The sequence below is a fragment of the Scyliorhinus canicula genome, chromosome 13 (genome assembly GCF_902713615.1).
Source record: "Scyliorhinus canicula chromosome 13, sScyCan1.1, whole genome shotgun sequence".
Taxonomy (NCBI): Eukaryota; Metazoa; Chordata; class Chondrichthyes; order Carcharhiniformes; family Scyliorhinidae; genus Scyliorhinus; species Scyliorhinus canicula.
The window spans coordinates 60,898,592-60,920,361 of record NC_052158.1 but is presented as its reverse complement, the minus strand read 5'-3'; the positions used below and the strand labels follow the sequence as shown (position 1 = coordinate 60,920,361).

Here is a 21,770-nt window from a genome sequence, read left to right as displayed (position 1 = left end):
CTAGGAATTCATGCCCAATTGCCTGATTAAATATTCTTTACCAGTATTACAGTTGCTGCGTTTCACACCCACTTTCTCTGCCACTTTTGTGCGTCTTCAATATTGAGGAGTGAAGACTATCTACCGTCCAGTAACTGCTGAATGAAACATCCCAACTGCAGTCACCAAGCACCCATTATGGTCAGTCTCAGTGTATAATCAAACCATAGTTTCCATCAACATTTTTTTCCGTAAAGAGCAATGGACAGGGCCTAACAAAATAACCAATGTTTGCTGCAAATAGCAACAGGGACAGGTAGTCATGCGTGATATAAACTCTTCCCCATGCTTATGTTTCAGGTTGCAGTTATAATTGTATGGTTGGATGGAGTGTTAACTGGCTAAATTGAGGTCAGTGTAGAAAGTTAATTGGCCGCTGCATTTCCCCTGAAATACAGTACACAACTAGCTGTTGTGTCAACAGCAAGGACCTTAGGAGCAGCAAGCATTTGGCAACAGGAATTCCTGGCTTCAAATACAAGCTTCCCAAAAAACAAGGAGCCTTTCATTCTCGGAATTCTTGCAGTGAATCGAGCCAATGTTGTAATTGTGCCTTTCCCTTGGGCACATGGGACTGACAGCTGTGGCAGGAGCTCGCTGTGTGTAATTGGAATCTCGTTTTGTACAACGGCACTCTGCGTTCACCATTCTCAGTGCAGGAGTCTGAATAACCCAACAACAACAAAACCAGGAACTGGTTGGGATTTCACCTTTTATTTTGCTGGCGGAGGCTTTTCCAAGTCACAAAATCGAAGTTGTGATGGTGCATCCCCCACCACCCAACCCCCCCACCCCACCATGTATTTCCCACCTCATTTAGAAACACAATATTTAGTTCCCCTCCGTGGCTTAGTGGGTTATGTATGTGCCTCAGCGCTCAGAGCACCTTAGACTCTAATCCCCAGGCTGTGGTGAATCAGCTTAGTTTAGAGCATCAACAATTTTCTTTATTCATTCACTGGATGTGGGTGCTGCTGGCGAGGCCAGCATTTATTGCCCATCTCTAATTGCCTCCCGAGAAGGTGGTGGTGAGACACTTTCTAAATATAACTGAGTGGGTTTGCTGGGTCATTTCAGAGGGCAGCTGAGAGTCAACCACATTGCTGTGGATCTGGAGTCACATAGGTGCAGCAGGATAAGGCTGAGACAGATTTCCTTCCCGAAAGGGGAGCAATGAACCAAATTTTTACAACAATTTGGTTAGTTTCGTGATCACCATTACTGGCACTATCTGCTTATTCCAGATTTTATTTTGCATCAGAATTTAGACTATCTAGCTGCCATTGTACGGTTTGAGTTAAGATCATCAGTACAGGCATCTTTAAACATTTATGTTAGTGTGCCTCTATTGCAAGGGTGAAATAAGCCTTACTGTGGTCTTGTTGCTGACTGCTTTACAGGAGAGGATAGGGCTCATTTATAATGACTCCGCTTTGTGAAATAGGCTCTTGGCGTGTGTAGTGTGTGCTTCACATGGTCTGGGAATGAGTTGAAAAAAGACACGTTGATTTTTTAAAATAATCTTGTGTAGCTGATCAATTTATAGAAATTGAGGACGACAACGTATGTTCAGAAAATCAACTTCCGCTTTCCCTCTACATTGGACGTGTTCATTGACAATACCCGTTGCAAATAGTGTTTTCTTTTGGAGCCCAACGCAGAGGTAACTGCACAGATGTTTCCGCTGGCAGGAGGGTCAGTAACCAGAGGACAAAGATTTCAGATAATTTGTGAAAGAATTCAGGAGCGATGAGGAGAATTTGTGAAGCAGCATCTTGTTATGATCTAGAATGCATTGCCCGAAAGGGAAGTGGGTGTAGATTTAATGTGAAATTTCAAAAGGGAATTGGGTAAGTATTTGATTTGATAGCCAACCGATGTTTTGTTCACCAAGGTCAGTCAATAGTTAAACACAGATGGGGGAGGGAAGGGGGAGTATGGAAAGGAGGAGGGCCGATAAAAAGGGTGCGTGTAAAATTGTACATAAGAAGCACCATCCGCTGTAAATATGATGTGCTTTACATGTCAAATTATCAAACTGTTAACATTGGAAAATGGCAATACAAATATTTATTAAAAAAATAGTTAAACACAGATTTGTTATCTGGTTTATCCAACCATGGGAGCTTGATACTGAGAATGTACACTCTGAATGACTGAGATACATCTGCTTAAATCCAGGATATAACCAGTTATTATTACTTTAAAAAATTCTGAATTTTAATCATGTTACAAAACTATACAAAGATTTCACATTAGCTCCTATTAGTTTTGACTTACATTCTAAGAATACATTATGTTATGGGTGTTTGCAGGGTCAAAACCATATTCCTCATAAGAGTTGAACGCACTGTTGGATCAGGCCATCAAACACACAGCTTGACCTGTCCAGTAGTTACTCAGCATATTAAAGGTACCGCAGCAATACAGCTAGTTATTGGATGATTAAGACAATACTGGTAAAAGACAATGAAAATCCATGATGCTTTACCAGTTGGCATCTTCTCTCTGTGGAGGAGTTGGTTTTATAAAATTGTCAGGATTTTGTATGGATTAATTGTTAGTCCACCTATTGTATCAATTCTTAATAATAAGTATTTTCCAGTCATCCCCATATTCAAGGTTCTGTTTTTATTGAAGAGCTGAGCAGTTTATGCACAAGACAAAGTTGACAGCTGACAGGCACTTACTGGATATTCTAATCTAATTGGGCTCTCGGTTCAGTAAGGATTGACTCTAGTACTTCTGAGGGGGGCTGCCTGGTAGGGCTATCTTTTCATTCATTCACTGGATGTGGGCATCACTGGCTAGGCCAGCATTTATTGCCTTTGAGAAGATGTTGCAGTCCATGTGGTGTTGGTACACCCACAGTGCTGTTAGGAAGTGAGTGTGACCCAGCGGCAGTGAAGGAACGGCAATTATATTTCCAAGTTGGGATGGTGCTTGGCTTGGATGGGAACTTGCAGGTGGAATGTTCCCTGTACCTGCCCTTATCCCTCTTGGCGGTAGATGTTGTGGGTTTGGAAGATGCTGTCAAAGGAGCTCTGGTTAATTGCTGCAGTGTATATTGTAGATGGTACACACTGCTGTCACTGTTCATCAATAGTGGAGGGAGTGAATGTTAAAGGTGGTAGATGGAGTGCCAATCAAGCAGGCTGCTTTGTATTCAATGGTGTCAAGCTTCTTGAGTGTTGTTGGAGCTGCACTCATCCAGGCAAATAGAGAAGATTCCATCACACTCCTGACTTGAACCTTGTGATTGGTTGAGTCCGGAGAATGATGGGAAGTCAGGAGGTGAGTTATTTATGGAATCATAAAATCCCTACATTGCAGAAGGTGGCCACTCTGCCCATCGAGTCTGCACCGACCCTCCAAAAGAGCACCCTACCTAGGCCCACTCACTCACCCTATCCCTGTAACCCCGTAACCCTCACCACAGAATTCCCAGTCTCTGACCTGCCTTTGTAGCCACAGTATTTATATGGCTGGTCCAGTTCAGTTTCTGGTCAATGGTAATTCCCAGGATACAAGAGGAGCTCCATGGATGAAACACTTCAGTTGTGAGGCTAGACTGGTGAGGTTGGACTTTTCCCCTTGGAGAGAAGAAGGAAGATTTGATGGAGAAGTTCAAAATCATGAGAGGACTGGACAGAGTAGATAATGAGAAACTGTTCCCGCTTGTAAAAGGTTCAAGAATAAGAGGGCACAAACTTAACGTGATTTACAAAAGAAGAAAATGTGATTCGAGAAAAAACCTTTATGCACGAGTGGTTTGGGTCTGGAATGTACTGCCTGGAAGTGTGGTGGAGACAGATTCAATTGAGGCATTCAAAAGGGCATTAGATGATTATTTGAATAGAAACAATGTGCATAGGAATGGTATGATGCTCATTTGGAGAGCTGCTGCAGACACGATGGGCCAAATGGCCTCCTTCTGTGTTGCAACAATTCTGTGATAGTGGGGGATTCAAGGTTGGTAATGCCATTGAATGTCAAGGGTAGATGGTTGGATTCTCTCTTGTAGGCATTGACAGATTCAACATCACCAGCTATGAGCATTAAACTGGCACAAGGGATGATTCCACTTTTATACCTGGTAGTTGGGGTAGTTGGAAGGTGTAGGAGAAAAGTGAGATAAATCCAGAAGTTGTAATTAGGCAATGGTCATTAAAACCCTACATGTTGTAGGAGAAAAGGGGGAGCTGAAGGAATGCAGAGTTCCATCATTTGGATGTCCTGCAAAGGGTAGAGTTAGAGTGAGAGATTAATCTTAATTGCAAAACAGTGAGGAACAAGAAGAACACGTGCAATCAACGATGGAGAAGGTGACCAATTGGATTGGTAGAAAATTGGGAACATTATGATTGTATGAAAAACTTGGGCCTGTTTTAAATTCCTTGGAGTGAGCATTGAACTTGGCAGCCCTTGCTCAGACTGAATCACTGAATATCACAATGTTTCCCGTTCCACTGTGACTAAGTGGTAAGAATTGGAACTTTCTGAACAATGTTCAGAAAGTCAATGTAGGATACAACCCGATAATCCGTTCTTGTGCTAACATGATGACACTGTTACACTGCTACTTAAGTCTTAGCTTAAGGGGTTTTGATGAATCCCGAGTGAGTTTGAAGCTTTGGCCCCTGTCCGCCTGCCGCTCCAACCTGGCTGTCTAAGTTGATTCAAGTTAAGCAGTCCGTTCCCAGAAGTTATCTGGAGGTTCAGAAGTTACCTGGAGGCTCAGAAGCTACCTGGAGGTTCAGAGGTTATCTGGAGGTTCAGAGGCTACCCGGAGGTTCAGAGGTTATCTGGAGGTTCAGAGGCTATCTGGAGATTCAGAAGTTATCTGGAGGTTCAGAAGCTACCTGGAGGTTCAGAGGTTATCTGGAGGTTCAGAGGCTACCCGGAGGTTCAGAGGCTACCCGGAGGTTCAGAGGCTACCCGGAGGTTCAGAGGTTATCTGGAGGTTCAGAAGCTACCTGGAGGTTCAGGTTCTCTTGGGTTTAGGGGAGAAAAACATGCAGAATCCAGTGACTTTCACCTGAGTCACAGCTACTGGTGACGTATTAGGAATTTCTTTGCTCGGAATGTTACAAATTTAAGCAAACTGAGTCATGGGGGCACTTCACATAATGCACTTCGTTAAATGAGCCATGTGCCAGCTTCTTAAGATTAATCACAATAAAGTCAGAGCCATCACTGGCCCGCTATCACTCAAATCGTTTTTTTAATAAAAAGAAAATATTCATTCTCTGGATGTGGTCATCACTGAAGGTCGGTATTTATTGCCCATCTCTAGTTAGCCGGATAGTGACTGTTACCAAGTTATTTTAAAGCTGGCAGGAGGCTGATCCAGTCACGACAAAAGAGAGGGCGGTCCTGGACGTAATTTTCAGTAACAAAGCTGGGAAAGTGGTTGAGGTATCAATGGGGGAGCATTTTGAAGTTAGTGATCATAACTCCATTAGATTCAAGATTGTTATGAAAAAGGACAAGGTTGGGCCTGAGATCAAAGTTTTAAATCGGGGGAAGGCCAATTTTAATAAGATCAGATATGATTTGGCCAGAGCGGACCTGGAGCAGATACATTTAGGTAAATCTGTGACAGAACAATGGGACACATTCAAGAAGGAAATAGGGAGAATGCTGGGCCAACACGTTCCAATCAAGAAAAAGTATGGGACCAACAAATCCAGTGGACCCTGGGTAGCGAGGGATATATAGCTTGGATCAGAAGAAAAAGGGAGACTTATGGCAGATGCCGAGGCCTCAAAACAGCAGGAGCCCGAGAGGTGTATAAAATGGGCAAGAGGGAACTTAAAAAGGAAATTAGGAGAGCAATAAGGAGGCATGAAAGGATACTGGCAGGTAAAATAAAGGAAAATCCTCACATTTTTTTCATGTAATTCTAAATGAATATATTGTGTCAGTGTTCACTCGTGAGAGGGACGGTGTGGGTATAGAAACCAGGGAGGATTGTGATAAAATTAAAGAGATTAATACAGACAGCAAGGAGGTTCAGAGTAGTCGGGCAGGCTTAAAAGTAGACAAATCTTCAGGGCCAGATTAAATCTATCCCATGCAAGAGTGAGGCAAGGGAGGAAATAGCAGTGGCCCTGGCAATAATTTTCAATTCCTCTCTGGCCACAGGAGAGGTGTCGGAGGACTGGAGGATAACCAATGTGGTAACATTGTTCAAGAAGGGTGGGGGTGGGGGGAGGGATAAACCTGGAAACTACAGGCCAGTCAGTCTAACCTCCATGGTGGGGAAACCATTGGAAGCAAATTTAGATTTGAAGAGGCAGGGATTAATCAAGAACGGTTAAGGGGAAGTCATGTCAGACCAAGTTGATTGAATTTATCAAAGAGGTGGCCATATGTGTAGATAAAAGAAATGTATTTGATGTAGTCTACTTGGATGTCAGGAAGGCTTTTGATAAGGTCTCACATGGGAGACTGGTAGGAAAGGAAAGAGCACATGGGGTCCATGGAAATTTGGCAAACTGGATCCAAAATTGACCGAGTGGCTGAAAGTAGAGGGTTATGGTCGAGGGGTGTTTCTCTGACTGGAAGCCTGTGTCCAGTGGGGTCCCACATGGATCAGTGTTGGGGCCCTTGCTGTTTGTCATTTATATAAATGATTTAGACATGAATGTATGTGGGTGATCAGTAAGTTTGCGGATGATACAAAAATTGGTGGGGTGGTAAATAGTGAGGAGGATAGCTTTCGATTACAGGATGAGAGATGAGCTGGTTAGATGGGCTGATCAGTGGCAAATGAAATTCAGTCCGGATAAGTGTGAGGTGAGGCACTTGGGCAGGACAAACAAGGCAAGGGAATATATGATAAACGACAGGACCCTGGGAAGCACCGAGGATCTAAGGGACATTGGTGTGCACGTGCATCGGTCGCTTAAGGTAGCAGGGCAGGTGGATACAGTGGTTAAGAAGGCATATGGTATACTTAACCTTTGTTAGCCAAGGCATAGAGTTTAAGAAGATATGCTGGAATTGTGCAGTTCTGGAATCCACATTATAGGAGAGATGCGATAGCACTGGAAAGGTTGCAGAGGAAATTTACCAGGATGTTGACTGGGCTGGTGAGTGTTCGTTATGAAGGCAGATTGGATAGACTTGGATTGTTTTCCTTGGAGCAGAGGAGACTGAGAGGGACATGACTGAGATGTATAAAATTATGAGGGGCATAGATAGAGTAGACAGGAAGAAACTTTTCCCCTTGGTGGAGGGGTCAATGGCCTGGGGGCATATATTTAAGGTAAGGGGCAGGAGGTTTAGAGAGGATGTGAAGAAAAACGTTTTCACCCAGAGGGTGGTGGGAGTTTGGAACTCACTGCCCGGAAGAGTGGTGGAGGCAGAGCCCCTCATGGGAAATGGGATTAGAATAGTTAGGTGGTTGTTTTTGACTGGAGCAGACTCGAAGGGTTGAAGGTCCTTTTCTGTGCTGTATGACTCTAGGACTCTATTACCAGAGGTCAAAAGACATCTGCTTTGTGGGGCAGGCGTTAAAGAGTTAGCAATCAGCTATGCTGCCATTGCCGCCCCAGCTCATATCAACTACCTCAGCAAAGGACAAGGATCAAACCTGAGATTCTGTGGTGCATGGGGCTCAGCCATGCACACATTTGGGTTTCCTGCCCTCCTCCGGTATGAAGGAGCTGAAACAAGTGCAGTCACTGGTGGGTTATTGCACAAGGTGTGCCTGATGTACCCCTCTTTGCTGGCCCCCTGACAGGAGCTGTGATGTGTATTTTTTTTTAATGGGAAGTGGGCATCGCCGACTAGGCCAGGATTTAATGTCCATCCCTAATTAGGGGGTAGTTAGGAATCAACTACATTGTTGTGGGTCTGGAGTCACATGAAGGTCAGACCAGGTAAGGAAGGCAGATTATATCCCTAAAAGACATTAGTGAACCAGAAGGGTTTTTACGATAATCGACAATGGTTTCAAGGTCGTTAGACTTTTCATTCCAGATTTTAATTGAATTCAAATTTCAAACCCAGGTCTCCAGACCATTACCCTGGGTCTCTGGGTTATTAGCCCAGTGTCAATACCACTATGTTACCGATTTCCCAATTTCCAATTGGCCTGGACATTCCACCTGAGCTATACAAGTCCAGAGGTCACGGTGACTGAAGATGAGGAGAAACCAGCCCTCACCATGGTTGCAATGGATCCCATGACAATCGACGCGATCCAAAATTCCAGCAGGTAACTTCCAATTAAGTTGCTCTGCGACAGGTGGGGAGGCTCTCAATAATGACAGTAGCAAGGCAGACTATCAAAGATCAAAATTGAGGGTCGACATAAAGTTTAGGAATGGTACACTCCTATTGGATATATTATTATATATTCTCCTGAAACATCCCTTCCTCTTTAAATTCCATTGCATTACAAGGTTAGTTAGGGCATCATGGTGGCATAGTGTTGAGACCTGCTGCCTCACAGCGCCAGGGACCCAGGTCGATTCCAACATTGGGTGACTGTCTGTGTGCAGTTCGCACTTTCTCTCCGTGTCTGGGTGGGTTTCCTCCAGGTGCTCTGGTTTCCTTCCACAGTCCAAAGATGTGCAGTTTAGGTGGACTGGCCACGCTAATGTGCCCTTTAGTGCCCAATAGGTTAGCTGGGGTTACGCGGTTATGGGGATAGGGCGGGTGAATGGGCCTGAGTACGGTGCTTTTTTGGAAAGTGCAGGCTCGAAGGGTCAAAGGGCCTCCTTTGGCACTGTAGGGTGAGGGTTTGTGATTCTATTCTATGAGATGTAAAATGCTGTGGTCAAGAACCTAGAGTCTCCAGCCGTTCAGAGGCAGAGACCAGAAGTGTTGAGGGAGGTTTCAGACAGTTCTCAATTTGGGAATTCTAAGATATTGGTCTTTTCACAGTATTTAAGTTATATGTAATGAGCAGTAACCTTTCCAGTTGCTGTGAGGTTTGGAAATCATGCTGGTATTCAAACGAGGTGGGCTGGAACAAATGGAGGGGGTCGGCACGACCCTATGATTAATTACTGCATCCATCCCAGTATAAGGATTGCTCCCTTACACATTGCTGTACGTTTAGTGTTGGTTGGGGAAGGGTTCTGTCGGGTCAATCACTTGGTATATGTTGAAATGCAAATTAAAGGTTTCACAAGATGTCGTTTTCTGGAGAACGGTCACCTAGCTCTCATTGAGCTAGAAGCTTTGTGGTGTGAATTCTTAATCTTACATCCAGCAAGCTCACAACTGTCCACTGGCTCGACCTGCGCAGGCTGAAGGCGTGTGTTCCGGCCCACGTTGCTACTTGCCTGACCTGAGCATTTGAGCAATGTAGGCCTGTCTTCTCCTCATCTCCTGATCCAATTGCTCCTGCAGGGTGGCCACCTAAACAAGCAAAACATTTAAGTAACCCTGGTGAGTTGGTTTAACGCAGCACCACAGCAATATACTTTGAATAGGTTCTCTATGTGAATTCACTTTGACTCTTCCCGTTTGACTAAAGGGCCAGTGATTCATAAAACCAGAACACCTTTTGATAGTTTAGGGCTCAGCTTCAATCTCAGTTCTCTGGCTCGTTGAAGTCCTGTTGCTATGACAACCTTTGGACTTGGCTGCTCTAAACAGGCAGCATGGTGGCACAGTGGTTAGCACTGCCGCCTCACAGCTCCAGCGATCCAGTCCCGATTCCGGCCTCGGGTGACTGTTTGTGTGGAGTTTGTACCTTCCCCCCATGTCCGTGTGGGTTTCCTCCGGGTGCTCTGAATTCCTCCCACAATCCAAAGATGTGCAGGTTAGGTGGATTGGCCATGATAAGTTGTCCCTTAATGTCCATGGATGTGCAGTTCAGGTGGGGTTACAGAGATAGGGCAAGTGAATGGACCTAGGTAGGGTGCTCTATCAGAGGGTCGGTGCAGACTCGTTGGGCTGAATGGTCTCCATATAGACTGCAGGAATTATATGGAAAACAGAATAAACGGATTCAAGGAAACTCTTAGGAAATCAGAAGCACAAAGGGACTTGGGAGTCCTTGTTCATGATTCTCTTAAGGCTAACGTTCAGGTTTAGTCAGCAGTTAGGAAGGCAAATGCAATGTTAGCATTCGTGTCGAGACGACTAGAATACAAGACCAGAGATGTACTTCTGAGGCTGTATAAGACTCTGGTAAGACCCCATTTGGAGAATTGTGAGCAGTTTTAGGCCCCATATCTAAAGAAGGATGTGCTGGCCATGGAAAGGGTCCAGAGAGGTTCACAAGAATGATCCCTGGAATGAAGAGCTTGTCGTATGAGGAACGGTTGAGGACTCTGGGTCTGAACGTTGGAGTTTAGAAATGAGGGGGGATCTTATTGAAACTTACAGGATACTGCGAGGCCTGGATAGAGTGGACGTGGAGAGGATGTTTCCACTTGGAGGAAAAACTAGAACCAGAGGACACCATCCCAGACTAAAGGGATGATCCTTTAAAACAGAGATGAGGAGGAATTTCTTCAGCCAGAGGGTGGTGAATCTGTGGAACTCTTTGCCGCAGAAGACTGTGGACGCCAAATCTCTGAGTGTCTTTAAGATAGAGCTAGATAGGTTCTTGATTAATAAGGGGATCAGGGGTTTTGGGGAGAAGGGGGATGAGAAAAATATCAGCCATGATTGAATGGCGGAGCAGACTCGCTGGGCTGAATGGCCTAATTCTGCTCCTATGTCTTATGGTCTTATGGAAACTCTGCTTTCAACTTTCAACATTAAATTCTATTGCTTTGCACATTTCCACAGGACCCACCCCACTCACAGATACTTTTGCTATAACAGCTGGCCCTTGTTGAAGGCTTGGCCCCTGAATGTTTGCTCCTGCCCTTTACCTTCCCCAGATCCCCATTTGTATGGCTTTAACATTGAGACTGGAGATGGTGTCACAGTTATGCCTGATCTTGTTCTCACTTGGAATCACACAAAGACCGTTCAGCATAACGGCACTGTACAGTAATCAGGAATGGGAATGCTGAATAATTCTCGCCAACATCTCCAATTCTGAGCCAGGGTCACGAGTGCCAACTGCAGTGTCCCGATTGCTGCAGATACAACACACAATCACTCAACTTAATTCGAGGCTAAATGTTTTCTCAAATAACAGCAGATTTCAGTTTAAAAAGAACTGATCCCAGCCAGGAGCAAACTTGAATATTCAAATACATATTTCTTGGAAGAGAGAGCAGGAAGTTATGTGGAAAATGCCCTTTTAGATTCACGGAATGCAAGAGGGGGCCACTTGGCCCATCTCATCCCCACTGACTTTAGGCCCATTTCAGGGGCTATAATGTCAGGCAGTCCCGCTCACTTTCCATTCTCCAATAAAGTGGGGTTACTTTATTGCTTTTCCCATTTTCCCTTTTATGCTCTTGTTTCAGTAATTATTTAATATCTTTCTCATACTGGAATGCCTGTCACTTGTAGCAAAACATTTCACATTCCAATGAGTCTTTGTGTGAATCAACAGCCTCTAATCTCACCGCTTTGTGTACCTTGTTCTTATCTTGTGATCTTGACCTCTTGTCTTTAATATACCTGTCAATGGAAATATGTGTCTGTGTTTATCTTACCTGTTCTTTTCATAACTTTAAACCTCAGCTAAATCCCCTTATTTCTGAGCATTCAAGTCTTGTGCCACTGAGGAGAAGACAAACTGCTACAGTTTCTTGTCAGCGTTTTGCTTTGAAGAGTAAACCAGACCGCACAGCACATACCTGTTCCTCCAGCCCTTTCACACGCTGCCTATGGGCACGTTCCCTGGCCTCCAGTGTCCTCTCCGCCTGCTGGTGTGCATTCCGCAGGCGCTCGGTTTCCTTCTCTAGCTCTTGATGGTGACGGGCCGTCAGCTCAATCAGTCTCTGGCCGTGGCTCCGCTCCATCTCAGCTGTCAGACCCTGTCAGGAAGGAAGACAGTCCCTATGTGAATGTGCAAAGCATCCTAAGATATGCGTTGATGGCCAGACAGACCATGCTTTAGTCCATTGTAAAAGGAAGACTTACATTTATATTGCTCCTTTCATGACTACAAAGGTGCATCTCAACCAGTTACTTCTGAAATGTGGTTAACATGGTTATACAGGAAATTGCAGCAGCCAATTTGTGCACAGCAAGCCTCCAGAAACAGCAGTGATAATGAATAATAATCTGCTTTTGTAGTGTTGTTTGGGGGATAGATATTGGCCAGGAAACTGGAGATAACTTCAAAATAATACTATAGGATCTTTTACATGCACTGCGGAGGGTAAATGGGTTTTCATCTCATCCAATAGACACCTCCAACAGTGCAGCACTCCCTCAGTGCTGTTTTGGAGAGTCAACCGTCATTTTTGTGCTCAATTCCTGAAGTGGGGCTTGAACCAACAATCTTCTAGCTGAGGGGTGGGAGTGCAATGAACTGAGCCATGGCTGACATGGCTCCCAATCAGCTGGGATAACTGCACTGCTAGTCCCATGAGAAGATACATTTACAAAGCAAAGGATCAAAGATGACTTCCATTTAAAAACACCTTTTACTATTAGGCTCTCCCTGCAGCAAAGCTCTCTTCCAACAGCAAAATTTATCCTATTGATGCATAGTTACCAACATCCTTTCCACACGTGTTTAATGTAAACATCAACCTGAAATTGTTTTTTGCTTCCTCTAAGATAGTGAAAGACATTTGGAATGATCACACGAAGGGCAACAATGGGACTTTCAATTCAGGATCTCCTCTGAGGGAGGAAAGACTCCAAAGATATTGAAACATCTCCGACGGTAGCTCAACAGAGCTCCCAGGTATTACTCTGAGCTTCTTTATTCAGTCACATTTAATGAAGAAAGAAATAAAGGATTTAATAATAATAATCACTTATTGTCACAAGTAGGTTTCAATGAAGTTACTGTGAAAAGCCCCTAGTTGCCACATTCCAGCGCCTGTTCGGGGAGGCCGGTACGGGAATGTTTATATAGCAACTTTCATAGCCACAGGATGTCCCCAGGCACTAATCTACAGTTACGACAGGACTAATACTTCACTGAGGTTTGACTATCCATTCAAAATTATCCCTTTAGTTTTAAACCTTTATAAATTTTAGGTTTATAAGATGATCAGGGGAATAGATAGAGTAGACAGTCAGAGACTTTTTCCCCGGGTGGAACAAACCATTACAAGAGGACATAAATTTAAGGTGAATGGTGGAAAATATAGGGGGATGTCAGAGGTAGGTTCTTTACCCAGAGAGTAGTGGAGGCATGGAATGCACTAGGTCCAGTAATACTAAAAGGAATAAAACGGGAAGTAAAAACATAAATGGAATACAATGCAGCAGGTTATTATATGAAGATATGGGGTCTACGATAAGGAAAATTAGGAGAAAGGTTAAAAGGAAAAACAACTCAGGAGAGGTTACTGATAGAGGTGTTAAGATTCAAAACGGAGATATAAAAGCCAACATAAGGGTACTTTACCTGAATGCTCGTAGTATTCGGGATAAGGTAAATGAGTTGATGGTGCAAATCATCGTGAATGACTATGATTTAGTGGCCATTATTGAAACATGGTTAAAGGATGGTCACGACTGGGAGTTAAATATCCAAGGGTATCAGACTATTCGGAAAGACAGAGTGGATGGTAATGGAGAGTTAGAGTTCTTTGTGGATGTAACAAGGAAGTTAGACAAAGGAGAACCAGTGAACGTGATTTATTTAGATTTCCAGAAAGCCTTTGACAAGGTGCCGCAGAGGAGACTGTTAAATAAGTTAAAAGCCCATGGTGTTAAGAGTAAGATCCTGGCATGGATAGAAGATTGGCTGACTGGCAGAAGGCAGAGAGTGGGGATAAAGGAGTCTTTTTCAGGATGGCAGATGGTGACTAGTGGTATGCTTCAGGTGTCTGTGCTGGGACCACAACTTTTCACAATATTTATTAATGATCTGGAAGGAGAAACTGAATCTGCTAAGTTTGCAAATGATACACAGGTCTGTATTGGGACAGGTAGTATTGAGGTAGCAAGGGGGCTGCAGAAGGATTTGGACTAGCTAGGAGAGTGGACAATGAAGTGGCAAATGAAATACAATATAAAAAAGTGTAAGGTTATGCTCTTTGGAAGGAGGAACTTAGGCATAGATTATTTTCTAAATGGGGAAATGCTTTGGAAATCAGAAACCCAAAGGAACTTGGGAGTCCTTGTTCACGATTCTCTTAAGGTTAACGTGGAGGTTCAGTCAGCAGCTAAGAAGGCAAATGCAATGTTAGCATTCATGTCAAGAGGGCTAGAATACAAGACCAGGGAGGTACTTCTGAGGCTGTATAAGGCTCTGGTCAGACCCCATTTGGAGTATTATGAGCAGTTTTGGGCCCCATCTCGAAGAAAGGATGTGCTGGCCTTGGAAAGGATCCAGAGGAGGCTCACAAGAATGATCCCTGGAATGAAGAACTTGTCGTATGAGGAACGGTTGAGGATTCTGGGTCTGTACTCGTTGGAGTTTAGAAATGGAGGGACCTTATTGAAACTTACAGGATACTGCGAGGCCTGGATAGAGTGGACGTGGAGAGGATGTTTCCTCTTGGAGGAGAAACTAGAACCAGAGGACACCATCCCAGACGAAAGGTATGATCCTTTAAAACAGAGAGGAGGAGGAATTTCTTCAGCCACAGGGTGGTGAATCTGTGGAACTCTTTATCGCAGAAGGCTGGGAAGGCCAAATCACTGAGTGTCTTTAAGACGGAGATAGATAGGTACTTGATTAATAAGGGGATCAGGGGTTATGGGGAGAAGGCAGGAGAATGGGCATGAGAAAATTCAACCAGCCATGGTTGAATGGCGGAGTAGACTCGATGGGCCGAGTGGCCTAATTCTGCTCTGATGTCTTATGAGAGGTTGTGCAGCATGTCGATTGGTTTAACCTACATGTCGATTGGTTTAACCAGGTAAATCAAGGCAGCCTTGAGGAGGAGTTTATAGAATGTATCTGCGATAGTTTCCTAGAACAGTACATAATGGAACCTATGAGGGAACAACTGGTCCTAGATCTGGTCCTGTGTAATGAGACAGGGTTGATTAAAGATCTCATAGTTAGGGATCCTCTCGGATGGAGTGATCACAATATGGTGGAATTTAAAGTACAGATGGAGGGTGAGAAGCTAAAATCAAACACGAGTGTTTTGTGCTTGAACAAAGGAGATTACAATGGGATGAGAGAAGAGCTGGCTAAGGTAGACTGGGAGGAAAGACTTTATGGTGAAACAGTTGAACAGTGGAGAACCTTCCAGTGATTTTTCAGAGGGCTCAGCAAAAGTTTATACCAACAAAAAGAAAGGACAGTAGAAAGAGGGAAAATTGACCATGGATATCTAAGGAAATAAGGGAGAGTATCAAATTGAAGGAAAAATCATACTAAGTGGCAAAGATTGTGGGAGACTAGAGGATTGGGAAATCCTCAGGGGGCAACAGAAAGCTACTAAAAAAGCTACAAAGAAGAGTAAGATAGATTATGAGAGTAAACTTGCTCAGAATATAAAAAGATAGTAAAAATGTCCTCAAATATATAAAACAAAAAAGGGTAGCTGAGGTAAATATTGGTCCTTTAGAGGATGAGAAGGAAGATTTAATAATGGGAGATGAGGAAATGGCTGAGGAACTAAACAGGTTTTTTGGGTCGGTCTTCACAGTGGAAGACACAAATAACATGCCAGTGACTGATGGAAATGAGGCTATGACAGGCGAGAACCTTGAGATAATTGTTATCACTAAGGAGGTAGTGATGGGCAAGCTAATGGGGCTAATGGTAGACAAGTCTCCTGGCCCTGATAGAATGAATCCCAGAGTGCTAAAAGAGATGGCCTGGGAAATTGCAAATGCACTAGTGATAATTTAAGTGAATGGGCTAGGGTCTAGCAAATGGAATATGGTGTTGACAAATGTGAGGTTATCCATTTTGGTAGGAATAACAGCAAAAGAGATTATTATTTAAATGATAAAATATTAAAACATGCTGCTGTGCAGAGGGGCTGTCCTAGCGCATGAGTCGCAAAATTTTGGTGGGTCAGGTGATTAAGAAGGCAAATGGAGTTTTGTCCTTCATTGTTAGCGGGATGGAGTTTAAGACTAGGGAGGTTATGCTGCAACTGTAAAAGGTGTTAGTGAGGCCACACCTGGAGTATTGTGTTCAGTTTTGGTCTCCTTACCTGAGAAAGGACGTACTGGCGCTGGAGGGTGTGCAGAGGAGATTCACTAGGTTAATCCCAGAGCTGAAGTGGTTGGATTACGAGGAGAGGTTGTGTAGACTGGGACTGAGCTCGTTGGAATTTAGAAGAATGCGGGGGGATCTTATAGAAACATATAAAATTATGAAGGGAACAGATAGGATGTTGTTGCGCAGGTTGTTTCCACTGGCGGTGAAAGCTGAACTAAAGGAAAATAAGGGGAAATGGATTTAGGACTAAGTTTAGGAGGAACTTCTTCACCCAAAGGGTTGTGAATCTAGTGAAGAAGATGAGGCTCCTTCATTAAATTTTTTCAAGATAAATATAGATCGGTTTTTGAAGAATAAAGGAATAAAGGGTTATGGTGTTTGGGCAGGAAAGTGGAGCTGAGTCCACAAAAGATCAGCCATGATCTCATTGAATGGCGGAGAAGGTGCGAAGGGCCAGATGGCCTACTCCTGCTCCTAGTTCCTATCCCACCCCAGGCACCCTCGGGGCAGCATGGTAGCACAGTGATTAGCACTGTTGCTTCACAGCTCCAGGATCCCAGGTTCGATTCCCTGCTTGGGTCACTGTCAGTGTGGAGTCTGCACGTTCTACCCATGTCTGCATGGGTTTCCTCTGGGTGCTCTGGTTTCCTCCCACAATCCAAAGATGTGCAGGTTAGGTGGATTGGACATGCTAAATTTCCCTTAGTGTCCAAAAAAGATTGGGTGGGGTTATGGGTTACGGAGGTAGGTTGGAAGTCGGGTGCTCTTTGAAAGGGCTGGTAGAGACTCGATGGGCCAATTGGCCTCCTTCTGCACTGTAAATTCTATAAACACACAATGCCAGCATGGTATCCATTGCCACTCTGGTTTGTAATGCTCCTTTCAAGATTCTAAAGGGCTGTTTTTGATAGAGGCAAAGTAATTGATCATTTCAGTCACAGTGACTGAGGATATTCATCTTGCCTGTAATATGCTTATTTATATTTGGGCGCATATAATGGTCTAGATTTTTATGCAGTCAGGCATGTAATGGCATCTGCTGTTAGTTAGCCTTGTCGTTCCATGTGTGAGGGGTTTTTTCGGCGACAAGTTGCTGAACTGCAAGCTGATAATGCTGCAGTGAAGAATGCAGAGATTAGAGGAGGAGGATCTACAAATATCCGAATCCATAACGATGGGGAAGCCCAGCATTAAAAGCATGTAAAAGACAAGGCTGATATATTTGCAGCCACCTTCAGCCAGAAGTACCATGTGGATGGTCTACCCTCGGCCTCTTGACCACTGAACTGGACAAGCCATATAAATACTGTGGCTACATGTGCAGGTCAGAGGCTAGGAATCCTGGTCAGGAGTGCGATGGGATACTCTCCCTTTGCCTGGATGAGTGCAGCTCCAACAACACTCGAGAAGCTCGACGCTGCCCAGGACAAAGCAGCCCGCTTGATTGGCACCCGGTCCACAGGTTCAATATCCACTCCCTCCACCACTGATGCACAATGGCAGCAGTGTGAACCATTTACTAGGTGCACTGCAGCAGCTCACCAAGCCTTCTTCAACACCTTTCAAACCGCTACCATCTAGAAGGACAAGGACAGCAGATGCTTTGGAACAAGTTCCCACACACAAAGAACAAACAAAGAACAAAGAAAAGTACAGTACAGGAACAGGCCCTTCGGCCCTCCAAGCCTGCACCGACCATGCTGCCCATCTAAACTACAATTTTCTACACTTCCGGGGTCGTATCCCTCTATTCCCATCCTATTCATGTATTTGTCAAGATGCCCCTTAAACGTCACTATCGTCCCTGCTTCCACCACCTCCTCCGGCAGCAAGTTCCAGCAACCCATTACCCTCTGTTTAAAAAACTTGCCTCGTACATCTCCTCTAAACCTTGCCCCTCGCACCTTAAACCTATGCTCCCTAGTAATTGACCCCTCTACCCTGGGAAAAAGTCTCTGACTATCCACTCTGTCTATGCCCCTCATAATTTTTTAGACTTCTATCAGGTCGCCCCTCAACTTCCATCATTCCAGTGAGAACAAACCGAGTTTATTCAACTTCTCATCATAGCTAATGCCCTCCGTACCAGGCAAATCCTGGTAAATCTATTCTGCACCCTCTCTAAAGCCTCCACATCCTTCTGGTAGTGTGGCGACTAGAATTGAACACTATCCTCCAAGTGTGGCCTAACTAAGGTTCTATACAGCTGCAACATGACTTGCTAATTTTTATACTCAATGCCCCGGCCAATGAAGGCAAGCATGCCGTTTGCCTTCTTGACTACCTTCTCTACCTGTGTTGCCGTTTTCAGTGTCCTGTGGACCTGTACATCTAGATCTCTCTGACTGTCAATACTCTTGAGGGTTCTACCATTCACTGTATATTCCCTACACCATCCTGTCTTGGAAATATATTGTTATTCCTTCACTGTCGTTGGGTCAAAATCCTGAAATTCTTTCCCAACAAGCATGGCGGGTGTACGTACACCACATAGACTGCAGCAGTTCAACAAGACAACTCACCTTCTCAAGGTCATTAAGGAAGGGCAACTAATGCTGGCTTAGCCAGTGATGCTCACATCTCCTGAGCAAATACAAAAAATAAGGAGTGGAAATCTTGAACTCGCTCCCTTAAATGATTGTGGATGTTGGGCAAATTGGAAATGTCAAAACCTGAATTAATTTAGTTAAATTTAGGGTATTAAGGGATATGGAATCAAGGTAGGTAAATGCAGTTAAGATACAGATCAGCCATGAACTAATTGATTGGCAGAGCAGGCTTGAGAGGCTGAGTGAGCTGTTGCGGCTGCTCTGTTTTATACATTAGAGGAACGGAGGGAGCAAGGTGTGTGGAGAAGATCACTGTTAGAGGGTTGGAGTTAGACAAAGATGCAGTAGGGAGAAGAATTGCTTTGATTTCTGGTTTGGTGCTAATATGCCTGTCTCTGACTTCATGCCAATCAATGAGGATGGATGGCAAGCAATTTGCAAGAGAATTTAAGGATTGCTTCCATTAAGGTTATTAAATTCCTGTGGTTGGTTTAAACTAGTGCTGACCTGCAGCTGCTGAATCTGCCTTTGTGTTTCTGCGAGATCCATTTCTGCACCGCTGAGAGACTGATCCAGCTGTCCCTTCTCAGCTGAGAGCCGCAGGGCATCTTCTTCAGACTTCAACTTGTCTCGCTCCACCTGGAACAACAAACGTTACTCGCAATGAGAAAGCACAGTGAGGGTGCTTCACAGCTTAGGCTGAAGGCGAGCACCGAGGGCCCAGAGTGAGGGTGCTTTACAGTGAAGGGGAGGCATGGAGTGAGGTAGTGCATTGAGTGGTCATTGTCAGGGTGGGTCACGGGGAGCAGCAGGAGTATGAAATGAGGAAGCACATTGAGGGGTCAGAGTGGCGGTGGGTCACAGTGAGCAGAGGGGGCATGTACTAAAGGAACACATTGAGGGTGTGTCCCGGTGAGTGGGCATTATAGAAAGGAGGAATAACAAGGGAGCACAATGAGGGTGTATCACTGCGAGTGGGGGTGCAGAGTATAAGAGACAGTGAGAAAACTCAAATCACGTGTTGTGCCTAGTTTATCAGAGAACTTCAGTCAGTAGTCCAGTCTACGTTACTGCATGGTGGAACTTGTTGGGGGCTTTATTCTTGAGCAAGATGCTGTCTGGTGCTGTAGCCCTCAATGTAGCGTTAGAGGTAAACACTGCAGTGAAATATGTACTTTTTCACAGATGTGCAGGGAGCTGAAGGTTGACACGTTAGCTTCCTGAGCCAGCTGGAACACTAACACACACCACCTGCTAAGGTACCTGTCCTGGTGCCAAATGAAGTAGGGTGGATCAATCACCAAAGTATGTTGTTCACACCCCTGGTGAGTTGAGAAACAGCCAAGGGAAGGGTAATTATCTGAGGCAGTAATTTGAGAGGTTGTTGTTTTCCTATCTCCACATTCTTTCATGTGAGTGTGAAGTAATGAAAGGATTTGCAGGCTGGTTAACAACCTGACAGACCACGACGTGAACGCTCCTTCCATGCTGAAAACTATCTTTATACCATCCAAGAGGCTGGTCAGTCCCATGTACAGCCAGAGGATTTTATGGGTGCGCACAACCCATAAACTGAAGGGAGATGACCACCCACAGCCACTGGACAGAGTTCAGACCAGAGTTCCAGTCTCTACTCACTGGATCTGCCTGACGCATGCCTTGACCTTTACACCTTCTAGCACGCACATTTTATCACTAATACAAAGACTTGCCCCAGTTACATGGTATGAGTGTGAACAACAGCCGTGAAGAACAATTAGAGCAGTTTGTGTACATCAAGTGGAAGTCTAATGCTGTGACGGGAGACCACTTTCACAGTTAAGTCAACATAAAGTTCACCCACCTAAAGTATGCAAAGAGCAGAAAACCTATTATGTATCTAACTTTTTCCAGTTCTGGTGAAGGGACATCAACCTGAACCGTTAACTTGGTTTCACCATCCACAAATGCTTTCTGACCTGCTTAGTATTTCCAGCAATCTTTGTTATTACTTCAGATTTCCAGCATCTACCATATTTTTGTTTTAGTATTAGCAGAAATATATGGGGCTGGATTCTCCGATTTTGTGGCTAAGTGCCAACGCCGGCATGGGAACTGTGGCGTTTTACGACGCCAAAATCGGCACCGAACCCTCATCGAGTCCGGGACCGGTGAGGGGCTAGCAGCAGCGCTGGGCAAAACTCCCGGCTCACGTGCTAAAAGCGGTCTGAGAATGGCTGGGTCCGTGGCCACGCATGGCGACGGCCTGCAGCGGTCGCGCCGTACAGTATGGCGCCAGCCGTGCGCAGACCCGATCTGCCAAATACGCCCCCACAGGACAACCCCTGGCCACCCCCTGGCCATCCCCCACCAGTCCCCCCAGCCCTCGCGGAAGTCCACCCAGCCAGCAGCACAGCTCCCGGCCAACTGTGGTGGCGCTGGTCACCGTCCGCAGCCGCCACGTCGGGTTCCCGACTGCTTAGACTACACGTCAACTGCACGGTCGGGAACTCGGCCCATCAGAGGCGGAGCATCGGGGAAGGCCTTCCGATGACACGCCAATGCCGTTCCAACCGCCCGCGGTGCGCGATGCATGACGCGATTTCGGAGGATAGAAAACCGGCCTCAAACCGCCGCCGCTCCGGAGACAGAGAATCCTGCTGTCGGCGGGGGGGCACGCTGCACCAGAAAACTGGTGCGGCGGGGCGGAGAATCACACCCCTAGTCTTTGTCCTGTTCAGGACTGTTGTAGGGGGTTGGTTACCGTTCAGTAGGTCTGAGTAAGTCTTTGTAACCATTTGTAGGCTGATTATAAGTCTTTAGCGACTTTGAACTATTTAAATATAAACAGCAAAGTGTGTAACGACCATGTCCAACACTCAACTGACTCTGGGTGCAGGTCATGTGCTCTCTTACATCATTGTGTGGGCAGTACTGTGCTCAGTCCCACATTGATCCGAAATGTGCCAGACCCTTAAATAAATAATCTTTATTGTCACAAGTAGGCTTACAGT

The 21,770-nt window shown here is 45.0% G+C and overlaps 1 protein-coding gene across 1 annotated transcript in view; it reads right to left on the bottom strand.

The window, feature by feature from the left end:
• Nucleotides 1-8,613: 8,613 nt before the first annotated feature.
• The window catches only part of crocc2 (ciliary rootlet coiled-coil, rootletin family member 2), a 328,062-nt gene continuing 314,905 nt past the window's right edge, over nt 8,614-21,770 (bottom strand). The window contains exons 34-36 of the mRNA XM_038817133.1: nt 19,285-19,416; nt 11,769-11,948; nt 8,614-9,417 (exon numbers count right to left, since the gene is read on the bottom strand). Coding sequence (XP_038673061.1) covers nt 9,334-9,417; nt 11,769-11,948; nt 19,285-19,416 — 396 coding nt within the window. The 3' untranslated portion in view covers nt 8,614-9,333. The remainder of the gene's footprint in view (nt 9,418-11,768; nt 11,949-19,284; nt 19,417-21,770) is intronic.